General features: G+C 43.3%; 1 protein-coding gene across 4 annotated transcripts in view; it reads left to right on the forward strand.

Annotated features, from left to right (window-relative positions):
- Positions 1–12,942, forward strand: part of ACTN4 (actinin alpha 4) — an 896,467-nt gene that overhangs the window by 759,297 nt on the left and 124,228 nt on the right. For all 4 annotated transcript variants that reach the window (XM_069644198.1, XM_069644197.1, XM_069644200.1 and 1 more), the window contains exons 17-19: positions 10,687–10,866; positions 11,009–11,155; positions 11,580–11,660. In XM_069644198.1, the coding sequence (XP_069500299.1) occupies positions 10,687–10,866; positions 11,009–11,155; positions 11,580–11,660 (408 nt within the window). The remainder of the gene's footprint in view (positions 1–10,686; positions 10,867–11,008; positions 11,156–11,579; positions 11,661–12,942) is intronic.

A 12,942-nucleotide genomic window follows, 5' to 3' on the forward strand; every position in this document is an offset into this window, starting at 1 on the left:
AAAGGGACATCCTTTGTGAACGCCGATTCTGAGTTATCCGCCATAAATCAGCGGGGCGATAATGCAAAGCTAAATACTGCTCTTGAGAAGACCAACACTAGCTCAGGCTGCCGAATACAAGATCCAAAACCGCAACTTCCAGTCGGTGGACCTCGTATGATAACCAAAATGACCCAGACGTTGGCAATGGATGGCCTAGTGCCGAACCCGGTTTTTCCACGAAAAGATCAAATAACCCAATTAATCAGCGAAGCCTGTATAACTGAAAGAGCAAAGGACATGGAACATATACAACACGTAATCATGACCTCGCTGACTATCTCATTAATGCCTTTTCTCAAACTCTACGAGGTGATAAAAGACTCGGTACAAGAAGTTACTACTACGAATTTGCAAATAAAGGAGGCAAATATGCAAATGGATCTGTCCTTACAGAACCTGAATATAAGAATAAATAAAGAAGCGGAACAATCTCAACTCTGGCAAAATCGCCTCTGTGATCTAGCAAGAAGGGATGCTAGTGATAAGTCACTGCTTATGGAAGCAGTTCTTGAAGACTGTAAATGGATGAGATCTTTGCATAAACAAAATAAAGTGGATTCGCAGGCGGTGGAAAATCTAAACTGAGGGAAAGGTCCTATGAAACTGAAACAAAGTAACGATCCAGTGACACCTCGTGAGGAAATAATCCTTATCTCACCTGGTTGTAAAGGAGATCAAAAACAAGATCCGAAACCCCAACTAGAGCAGCCTAATTTTGCGATTTTCTCAGGCACAATCACAAAAGAGAAGGCACGTTGCCTGGGAAAAGAGTTGGTTAATAAAACGAAAGAAAATGGAAAAAAAATCAAAAAATGAAACGCTAAAACTGAAGGTGAATGGATCAAGAGCCTTCTTGAGGAATTTAAGAACTCCTCCGAGAAGGGAAAATTTACAATGTCCTAAGAAGCCTAGAAGAGAGCTGGTGTTGGGAGAACTAGATAGTATGGAGGCCGACGGAGTGAATGAATCTAAAATCAGGGAGCCTTCAGTGGATGACAAAAGGGGTGATTTGGATAAATCCGCGGACTTGAGTGACCTGATTGACCTCATGGACAAAATGAGCGATGAAGATGAGTGGGGAAGAATCAGTCCATCAGATTGGAAGACAATTGATAACTGGGACAAGGTCGATTTGGATTTATCCCCGAAAGGGGGTAAGAAATCTCAAATGAACCCAATTACTAAGTCCACCGAGGGGCTAAGAAAAAAAGCTGCCCCTTCCAAACAAGATCATGATGACAATGATGAACAGCCCTTGTGCTTCAAAACTATGGAACAAAAAAGGAAAGAGTTGGCTCATAAAGAAAAGAACGTACGATTCCAACAAGATAATACTTGCCTTGAGCAAAGAAGTACTAACAGTGAAAAGGACTGTATGCTTGATAAAAAAAGACAAAGGTCGTACGCTCCAATTCAAAAGAAACCATCGGTCCCCAGAATATACTATCTGAAGTTGGAAACTATGTCTAATGGACCTAGAAAGGCCCTTCTAAACAGATGCTATGTTATGTCTCTCTGTAAGCAGATTCAAGCGCTTCGGGAAATTTCAACAGACGACATAAAAGTCGTCGAATTTCCAAGGGAACAGAGGACGGATCAAGTAATATTACATCTTACCTCAAATGAAATCAAACAGAAGTTTCTGAAGGCCAACGAATATCTTAAAAAAAAGGGCTATCGCCTAGAAGATTGGGACTGGGATACCAAAAATTCAAAACCAAAAGATACAACAATGAGTGGCAGGAGACCCAGGGCGGAGCCCATAAAACTTGGCAGGGAAAAATCACTGGCTCATGTTTGTAATTGAAATGATAGAGTAAGCAAGTAGTCGAGAAAAAACGATGTAAAAGCACGAGAGATGGAGGGAGAGGAGAAAAATACTAGAAAAGAAAAAAAAATCCTTAACGACCAACCCCCTACAAAGGAGTACTCTGTTGCGAAATTAAAAAATCTGAGATTCACAGTAGATAACCTGGGAAATCTAAGGAAGGGAAAATCTAACCAGAATTACCCGGAACTTAAAATTAATGATCGGCTATGGACGATGACCACCAGTGATTCTAAGAAGAAGCAATAGAGTAAGGAAGAGCAACATGGATCTGCATACTGTGTCTCATGGAATACCAGAGTATTTCAACATCTGTTCTCGAAGGATAGTGGCTTCCTAGCCAACTACGATCTAATCTCCATTCAGGAGTCCTGGCTGCGAGAACCCCAAATATGTGAAGGCTATGAAGTCTACTTTAACCCGGCGAAAAAGGGCCCGAAAGGTAGACCATTTGGGGGTCTGATGGTGTTAAAGAAACTGGATTCTCCACTACAAGTCCTTGAACATGAGACACCTAATCCCTGTGTGCAAATTCTATCAATTGCTCTTAAAGCAGAGAAACAGGATGACTACAAAAAAATGACTCTTATTAATACTTACTGGAGCGAAAACATGCTGAGCCAGGAGAATTACCTAAAATCCATCATGAACACAATTGACAAGTCCATGATTGAAGATAAAGATAAGTTGATTGTATTAAATGGAGATCTAAACATCAAACATCTAGATAAGGATGGCAAAATTAGGGAAACAGAAAATCTACGAGGAAACGAAAGTCGTTGGATGAAGGAAATGTCTATCCGTAATATGAGGATGCTAAACAGCCAGACCAGAGGCGATCTAATGGGTGCAAACACATGGCATAACGGGAAAACCGCTGCATGCCTCGACTACTGTTTCGTAGGTGGAAACACGCTTCCTTGGATTAAATCCTTCACAATAACTAAGCAAGCGAATAGTGACCACAGTCTATTGAGAACCGAACTTGCATGGGATATTAGATTAACAACAATGACCAACAAAGGGAGCGAGACCGAAGTTTCGTGGGGGAGAAATCGATTGAGATTAAAAAATAAAGCCATATCGAAGTTGGTGCAGGACTATCAAGAAGCCTCTAATAAAGGTGAAGAGTCAGTCGAATACAAATGGTTGTTGGAAGCATTTGTGGTAAAGTATGATCCAGCGAAAGTGAACAGCATTGAAAAAAAGCATGCATATGACGAACTTGTAGTAACTAGAAGAAAGCAATACAGAACAAAAAGATGAACAGCACTGAAAAAGAAGATCTCTTGAGGAAATGCCGGCAAACTTATAAAAACTGGCTGCGTTCAACTCGTTACCTAAGAACACAGAGACGCGGAAAAAATGCTGGCAGCGATATCAACAAATAACACAAGATGCACTTGGGACCTGATTAATAATAGAGACTGGAACCAGTCAGCACTAGGAGTCAATAAAGTCTCAGAGGACAGTTGGTTCCGGCATTATACCGCGCTGTTTAAAGGGAACACCGAGGAGATTGGACCGGAGATAAGAACGGAGGGTCCTGCCCTGGGCCCTGAAATTCGATAGAGATGACATACTGATGCTCATTAAAAATCTCAGCACCTCCAGGGCAGCAGGCCCTGATGGTATCTCCAACAAAATGCTAAAAGAAAACTGTGAAGGTTGGTCTGACCTGATATATGCACTTTTCCAAAAAATATTGAAAGCTAAGCAAATTCCAACCACGTGGAAGGAGGCATATATAGTCCCCATTTTTAAAAAGGGGGATCGTGGTAATCCAAGGAACTACAGGCCAATTGCATTGTTGGACTCCATCGGTAAACTCTTCGCGTCCATCGTGTTAAGGATCTTAAAAAAATGGGCCTCAGAAACTAACATCATGGATGAGAGACAGACAGCCTTTATAAGCGGAGTGGGCACTGCCCTTAACCTGTTTTTGATAAACTTATTAAAGGCTAAAGCACTGAAAGAAAAGACCACAATCTATTTGGCTTTTATCGATCTTGAACAGGCGTTCGACGGAGTAAACGGAGAGCGCCTGTGGTCAAAACTGAGTACTTGGGGTTGCCCGACCGACCTGCTGGAAGCGATCCAAGCTCTCTACACCGACACATCAATTCAGGTTCAAATTACTAGGAATGGTGGGCTATCTAGGAAAATCAAAACAACACGGGGAATTAAGCAAGGTTGTGTATTGGCCCCCTTCCTTTTCGCCCTCTACATGGCAGACATGAAATCAGCTCAAGACGAAATTCGTACTTTCCCTCCGAAGGTAAATGGTATAGAAGTCCCGTGGATGCTATACGCAGACGACGTGGTATTCGCTGACCAGACACCAATAGGTCTACAGCGACGAATTGAAGCCTTTAATAAATATCTAAAAGGTAATCACATGCAAATAAACATAAAGAAATCGACGATTTTATGCATGAAATCACGTCGTGGGAAAACAACAGCGGGGAAAAGACAGACATGGAGGTTGGAAAAGGAAAAACTGGAGGTAGTGGAAACTACCATATACCTTGGTATAAGATAAACAAGAACTGCAATGAACAAGCCCACTATACCCTGATTCGTGAAAAATTGGTAGCCTTGACCAATCAAGGGGTACTCCTACATTTTAGGTATGGAAAATTCTCAATGTTGCCAATTATTACATTCTATAAGCAAAAGGTGGTGCCCGTACTAACGTACGGAGCAGAGTCACTTCTAGCATTAAGATGGGATACTTGGAACTTATGTGAGTCCTACTTTTGGCGCAGGATTCTACATCTACCTAACTCGATTCCCTTAGTACTCATAAGATCAGAATTAAGACTTCAATCCATGGTCTCAATCACGATATGGAAATCCCTATCCCTATACCGGAAATGCATCCTGGACAAACCGGCGCAGCCTTATAGAATTCTAGCAAGATCTGGTCTACCGAACGAAGATATAATCCTGCAGGAGTGGAAAAGGAGATGCGAGGAAACCCTGGTACAGTTGGGCATCCAGGATGATATCCTGAAGTGTAACCCGGTCAAGGCTAAACAAATTGTTCGGGAAAAAGATTGGGAGGAAACTCGGGAGAATAAACTGTTACGATCTTGGTGTCCTAACATCATTTGGGAACGCAAAGCACTTAACATCCTCCCACCGTACCTACAGAAATTTCCATCTAAACACTACAGAGACCTGCTGTTGCGCTGTAGACTCAGTATATGGTGCTCCCGTGAGGTAAAACTAAGAAGAAAACTTATTGAAAAATCATCAGCGTTCTGCAGGTTCTGTAGAAATAAGGACCAAATCGAATCTGTCAAGCATGTGATGCTAACATGTCCAGCCTTGGCATCGAAACGCCACTCAGATATGGGAAGTTATACAAGTAATATCTCCATGGAAACTGAAGAGGAATACTGGGAGCGTCTACTAACAGTTGAAAGAGTTGGGCGGACACTTGATGCTCTAAAGTTTGTCGAATCCCTAAAGCTGGATCAGGAGGAAAGTGACACAGTAGGGATTCAGGACAGTATAGTCTGAAGGATTATCCTTGGGAATCCTGTTGAAGACCTTCTAGGGATGAATGTTAAAGGTTTAACGTTGATTAACCAATAAAACATAAAAAAAAAAACAAATATTGAAGTGTTGCCGCGGGCCCATGCAGAGGCCATCAAAGGAGCTGCCTCATCGCTTGCGCTCCAGCGCAAATTGTGATATTTAAAGAATATTTATTCAGCAACAATGGTCAAAACTACTAGCTGCATGGTGAATTAACTCCTCAAAGTGGCCCATTTTGACTGGCCCACACTAGCATGTTGTATTTTTGGGACGGGCATTGCCCTATTGGCCAGTCTGAGCCTGGTGGCTCATCCATAATGGGCGAGGAGGCATCAACCCAGTAGTCCCCTCACCCATTATGGAGGAGCCGTGGAGCCAGTCCAGTGAAACACTGAGCACTCCCGCCGCTGCTTTTTCCAGCTGAGGGAGTGCTCCTGAGCTGGCTGAACTGTCAAAGGGAAACACTTGTTTCCCTTTGACAGTTCAGTTCCCCAGCCGCACATGCTCACTGAGCCATGCAAGGCTGGGGGCACTTGTCTTCGCGAATCTTGGAGCAGGGCGTTTCAGCACCCATGCGCAGGCCCCTGCAGAAGGTATGTTTATGTTCATTTATTTTTATTTAAATTTGTGTATGGATGCGTGTATGCTTGTTATGACTGAGTGTATGGTGATGGGTGCTCGTGTGAACAATTGTGACTGCTGTGTGTTTTTTGTTTTGGTCTGTTGAGCTAATGTTAGCGAGTGGAGGGGAGGAGGGTTGTACAACAATGCCTTTCTTGCACAAGCCCCCTACCACCTGCCAAAATCAACTCTCCTGAGGTGCTGTGGAGCCCAGGGTACGGGGATGGTATTTTTATTTTCTTTATTGGATATCTATCATAGAAGTCCAGTCAAAAATACCATGCTTTCCCCCTTTGAGCCCCTCCCCCCACCAGCACCTTGCATACACACATAATCATGTTGATTGTGTTAGGCACTGTGGGTCCCAGGGGACGGGGATGGTTTCTTTTTACTGGACATCTATCATAGATGTCCTGTAAAAAATATCATGCCTGTTTCTTGGCCCCCCAGCACCAATTGCAAACTGTTTTATTTTTTATTTTTATTTTTTTAAGTATGCTCTAAAAGGCAACATTTTAACCCATTATTTTACATAAATTCAAGGAACCCCCCCTTTATTTGGTTCGGGCTCCCTTGTGCTCGGTCACTGTGGCATATCTGGTGGAAATAAGTGTGCCCCTCCACTTAGAAAATTCACCAGCCACCACTGCCCCTGGGACTGTGCTTGGAGCAGGGTGGGGGAGCCCAGGGACTGTGGTGGGAGCAGGATGGGCGGTAGCCATGTGATAGTGGTGGGAGCAGGGTTTGGAGAGCCCTGAGTCTGTGTTTTGGTGGGGGGAGCATAGGGACTGGGCTAGGAGTGGGATGAGGGTGGCCAGAGAATGTGGGAGCAGGTGGTGGAGCCCTGGGACTATACTGGGAGTAGGGTGTGGTGACAGTGCGCGATAGTTCAGAGCCATTTGGATTTACTGTCCATTTGGGGAAGGGGGGGCCTGCCCACATCTTGCTAAGGGTGTGTGGGGGGTGATGGGGCATGCCTAGAAGGGGACAATTACTGGAGGCATAATCAGACTTTCTAGACTAAAGAATTGTCTTGGCAGTGAAGGCTCACAACCTGTCTGGACACCAGAAGCAACCTACAGCCAAGTGGAAGGTCCTGTCAGAAAATGCCAGGATGCAGTGATAAACTGACCAACAGAGTGACATACTTGACCCAGCAGATGTGAGAGTTCTAAAGGAACCCTGGACTGGATCTCCAGAGGCAAACATCCAAACTGGAATAAGCCTAAGCCACTCCACTTGGCATGTTTCGCCAAGCGAGGGCTTTAAAAACTTCATCCAAGTTGCAGGAACGAAACGGCAAGAGACCAGCAAAGACCAGCCCACTAATCGCCAAAAGTGGCTGGGGTTAAGGGGAAAGATGTTACACCGTTCTGGTTGGTCAGTAGAACTGTTACTTTGCCACCCTCGCAAGAAGTGTGAGGCAGAACCCAAGGACCAACACTGGCTAAAACCACTAAAGACCAATATGGAGGTTTCAGTTGGGTGCTCGGAGTCCCTCGGTCAGAACTACCATTTTAAGACCACCTCTTGTTTACCCTGAACAAAGACATGCAAAAAGGCCAGGAGCAGGATTTGCAAAAAACACTGCTACCCCGATGGCTACCTGTTAGGGAGAATTTTCATTTCTTGCCCCAATTCCGCTCAATCTGAGACCCCCAGCACTTTTGTTGGACTGCTGGGATTTTTTTATTTATTCTCCTGAGTGAGTGGGACTTTTTACCACTTGCTCATGGATTTATGCGTTCCTCCATGTATTTCACTACATGCATCTGTAATGGATTGTTGCAACCCACAGCACCATATGTGCAGTGTTGCTGGAGAGTCCCTTGGCGGCCCTTTTTATTTCTTGTTACTTTTCCCTTAGAACTACTGTTCTCAAGTATAGCAGGATACTTTTATCTTAATTGACTTTCTTTTTGTGGGATCAGCACACACCCCCTTGAGTGCAGTTCTGAGGGGTTACACTGTTACTCCCTTACCACTGCTCCTGTAACTTTTATACATGCAGACCAACCGAAATGGGTGGCAGTGGATACATCTTTCTTCCATTTTTGTGTTAGTTACTTGCAGGCTGTTTCCACAGCTGCAGTACTGCACCCATGGGTGACTATTTTCCCTAAATGGTCCCAGTTGACTTATCAATTTTTTGTTTTTGTGCCCCTTCTATCATTCCAGGTGGGGGTGGATCCCCTTTGAGTTTTGCCTTTGGTGGGATCCCTTTTGTGAAGCCTGCCAGGCTCCAATGTGTCTGCTGAGACAGGAAGTGAGGAAGGAGCCTGAAACTTCTCTGGCCTTGGCCTTCGAGTATGCCTGACTGGAACCAGTTTGATCTGGGCGACTGGCTGTCCTGCATGGACAGCCACCCCCAGGTGATTGACAGATCAATAGATCTGAATTAATTGGTTCCTGCAGAAAAGCAAGGCTTTTGGGGCGGAAGGCTAAGTTGACCACTGGACCTGAAGCTCCAAAGAAGACTACCAGAGAGGCCTGCAGCCTCTCAAGTAACCGCAGCAGTGCTTCTGTTGACCTGACTGTTTGAATCAACAGTGAAGCTCCACCAAGGGCGACTTCCTCCTCTGGGCTGGTGGGCATAACAAGCCTCAAGACACTCTTCAGTTTGAGCTGTCCTGAGACCTTCCAGGGCTGCAGAATCATAATACTTGGGGTAACTCGATCACTTTGAAGTGCCTTGCCATTGACGAATCTTGCTGGAACTTTGGCATCCGTGGGGACCTCCAGAAGCACAAATCCTCTCCTCAGAGTCCCCTCACCAGAGTGCATCACTGAGAAAATGATTCCAACCAACAGCGATAGTTTGCTTCTTGTGATCAGAAAGATGCCAAAACCACAAACTGATGCGGGAGTAAGAAGAATTCTTTGCTGTCAAGTCCCTCTCTAGACTACTGCTGCAGAAGCACATCTGGGGTCCCCCCTTTCGTCATCAAGACCAAGGATTAGGGGAGTGGGTATGCAGCTGTGCATCAAGAAGGCGCCCAGCTGCATCTTCAAGGTACTGTGGGACTCTTTGTATACTTACCTTGAGCCATTTATCACTCCTTCGCTTTTGGAGCAATGTTTCTACTATTTGGGTGTTCACCCATTTCCAGTCGCCCAGGCGTAACAGCTTCTTCAGTTAGGCTTCTTCTAAGCTCCTGTACTTTTACAAAGAACTAAAGTGTTGCATACATGAGCTAAGGAGATTTTCATCAGAACTGCTGCATGCCTTTTGACTGACATTGCTGCTTCATTTACAGTAAATCTTTCAATCCTCTTAGCTTTGGCCCTGCTTGTTTACCTCCAAAACCTGAACTGAAGAACTCCTTTCTAGTTCGGGGAAAGGCAGCCTAAACCTTATGAGTTGCTACAGTATTGCTTACCTGCGATTGTTTCTCTTTACATTCTTGAGCTGACTTATAACCTAATAAAGCAAAACGTGTTTTTATTTACCTGACTGCAGTCGCTCTGTGTGGATAGGAAAAGTACATAACAATTTACACACACTTTTTCTCCTTATTATCCTGATGTTTGTTGCTAGTTGATGGAATATTCCTTTAGTTTATAATTTCCTTGTGTATATATAAAATAAAACACAATTTTTGATATAACTACAAGTGTGTTTCTTGGGTCTATGCATGTTCCAATATCTGTGTACTAATTTAAAGCTCACATTTCTCCTCCTAAGATGAGCCTGGCTGCTCTGCCACTCTACCAACCTTGGGTAGTGCAGGCCTATATTAGAAGTTGGGGCCCTAAAACCGAAGGATAAGTCTTGTCCAATTGGACTTTAGAAAAACTTACCTAACGCTACCAAAAAAGTACATTAGGCTACCAATGCAGTAAAATGGCTTGCCATCCCGATAAGGCCATAACTAAAGTATAGCTGCCACCAAACTGCTCCCTAAAACAGGTGTAGGGTGATGGAGTCAGGCAGGGGCAAGATTGTGGAGCATAAGAGGGACTGGGCATTTTAGGGATGGCCAATACAAAAAACATGTTGAGGACCCCTAAAAAGGGTCCTAGATAACCAAAAATATGAATTCTGACTTAACAAGGTGACTATTGGGAATAACGGTTCTTCACTGCTAACTTTCCTCCCACATTTGAGTTGAGCCTGACTGCACCCCATCCTTAACATTATTCGCAAGTTGGTCTTTCCTTTTGGGTAATTCTCTTGGTGGCTATTCTTGGTGGCCCTGTCCCATCTATTTTAAGAGGTTAATGATACTACTATGTTCCACTCTGCTGTGAATGCGTTTGTTGTGCTGTGAGTCATGGAAAGAATTTGGATTCAGTGAAAATTGTATATAAATGCAATGCAAAAGGGAAGAGTATGAAATGAGCACACCATATCATTTCTGCTCTTAAAAATACAACACCAAGGGTTATACATGTGGGGGAATATTACTTATGTTTGTAGTATTACACAGCAGCAGTGACTTGTGGAGATCTGTATTGTCTGAAGTCTGAAAGTAATGTTCATATTCTGCAAAGGCTGGCAGGCGAGTGTAGCGTGGTCTTGTTAATACATTGCTATTGAATGTCTCAATGGTTTTTCCAGTTAATTATCTTTTTACACCTTCCCTTCTCAACATGTTTGGTACCTTTTATTTGACCTTCCAATGATGCATGTTTCTCGTCTTGCACAGGAGATTGGTCGTATAGCCATTGAAATGAATGGTACTTTAGAGGATCAGATGGACCATCTCAAGCAGTACGAGCAAAGAATTATAGATTATAAACCCAGCATCGACACATTGGAGCAGCAGCACCAGCTTATTCAGGAGGCCTTGATCTTTGACAACAAGCATACTAACTACACCATGGAGGTACCAACTGGAAGAAGTGTTAATTAAGGGGTTGTCTTGTTGTCTTGAGATTTAAAAAAGTCATAAGGAAAAAGATAGATTGTGGGATTTTATTCTATTTGGGAATGGTTGCTTTTATATTGATGACCTATCTTTATTTCAGCATATCCGTGTGGGCTGGGAGCATCTACTTACCACAGTAGCTCGGACCAATAATGAGGTGGAGAATCAGATTCTGACTCGTGATGCCAAAGGCATCAGCCAGGAGCAAATGCACGAGTTTCGTGCCTCTTTCAACCACTTTGATAAGGTACCTGCAAATTCTTAAATGCCGAGCGTATGGTTTAAGGGAATCGCTGTGTCTGCAGACATAGAAGATCGTTCTTAACTACAGAATCTGTGATGCACAGGCTTCAGCTTAGTGGTTGTGATGGTCAAATGTATTAACTTGCATGTATTTGACAAGAAATATTCTGTTAATCTCTACTTCAGGCTCGTATTGATCCGAAATGCATGAACAGCAGGCCTCCAATCATAGTTATGTTAGGCTTTTTGTAATGTAGTCTTTTATAAGTAGAGGACTTTTTCATTGTGCTGTTGTGCTCCACTTAGTAGATGCAGATGACCTTCAGTGGATTAATGATTTATTTTTCTCCTCCTACCACCTTGCTTTTGCCTCATGAACTTTTTCAACATCTGCAACTTCTGTGCATCAATCACCTTTGATTGCCTAGGACCACACCGGAGCCCTGGGTGCAGAGGAATTCAAAGCCTGTCTCATCAGCCTGGGATATGACGTTGAGAATGACCGCCAGGTACAAAATGTGATCACTGGAATGGAATTGTAGGTCTCTGCTTGCTCCCCTGTCGTGCCCCTTATTCCCTTTTCATACCCCTGTGAGTAAAATCCAGTTGTTTCAACCAGAAATGCTTCTGTGCAGTGTTAAAGCATAGTTCTCTCAGGTGGAGTGATATGATAGGTTATTTATAATGCGCTTAATACCCAGAGGTTTCTAAGCGCGAACCTGTGGTGCTCCATGTAGTCTTGCTTCCAAGGTGAGTACGTTGCCCCCGAGCTATCCTCCCGAGAGGACAGCTCAGGGGCAAGTTATTGTCTAAAGTCCACCTGTGGTAGGACTTTATAAAAACGATCCCTTTGGTATACAGAGTTCCAATTTCTAATATAGGCCTGTACCATTCAAGGTATTGGTAGTGTAGCAGAGCAGCCAGGCTTATCCTAGGAGGGACATGTGAGCTGTATGTCAGTACAAATAATATAGAATATACATAGGCCCAAAGAAACACTTACACACTGGAGTTATATCAAAATAGTTCTGTATTTTCTATATACACAAGGCAAAGATAAATCTTCAGGTAAGAACGATTTCAAACTAATAAACACAATAGGAAATCAAGCAATAATTCAGGTCAGTACACCAGTGTAAAGACTTTTTAGATCAATGAATGCAATTCAAAGGTAAGTAAAACCACTGTTATAGTAACACAAAAATATTCTGTTGAGGGAATAAAATAATTAACTGCACCAACAATAGCAGGTAAGCACTTTTAAACACTTGTATTACTTTTCAGAGGCCTTAAGGCTTTAGCAGTCCGTCCCGATCTAGGTATGAGTTCTTCAAAGTTAGATTGGATGGAAAAGTAGATAAGGCACAGCTGTAGAAAAGGCACAGTTGCAGAGGATTCTTTACTTGCAAGTAAGCAGCAAGCTTTTGTTGATTTTTTTTTAAAAAAAACGTTCAAGGAAGTCAGCTGGTTCTCCCTCTAGGCTGTTGGCATTTTCCTAAAGTCCTACTGTAATAAGACGGTAGTAAGCTAGCCCAGTGGTTTGTTAGTGCCAATTCCCTTCAACCTAGAGACCAACTATTTTGCTGGACTTTAGGACTTTCATTTTAACCCTAGAGTGAGTGAGCCCTTTTTCTCACTCTTTACATGTGTTTTGACCTGATTTGTATTTTGCGTTTTTTGGACTATGACAAACTCCATAGGCAACTACATTTTGTATGGTGACACACAGCACCTTCAGTGCAGTGTCATTTCTCGTAAGGTTTAAATACCTTTTCTTGTGTGAACTACTGT

This window comes from Ambystoma mexicanum, chromosome 2p, assembly GCF_040938575.1.
Source record: "Ambystoma mexicanum isolate Mex_15411 chromosome 2p, UKY_AmexF1_1, whole genome shotgun sequence".
Lineage (NCBI taxonomy): Eukaryota > Metazoa > Chordata > Amphibia > Caudata > Ambystomatidae > Ambystoma > Ambystoma mexicanum.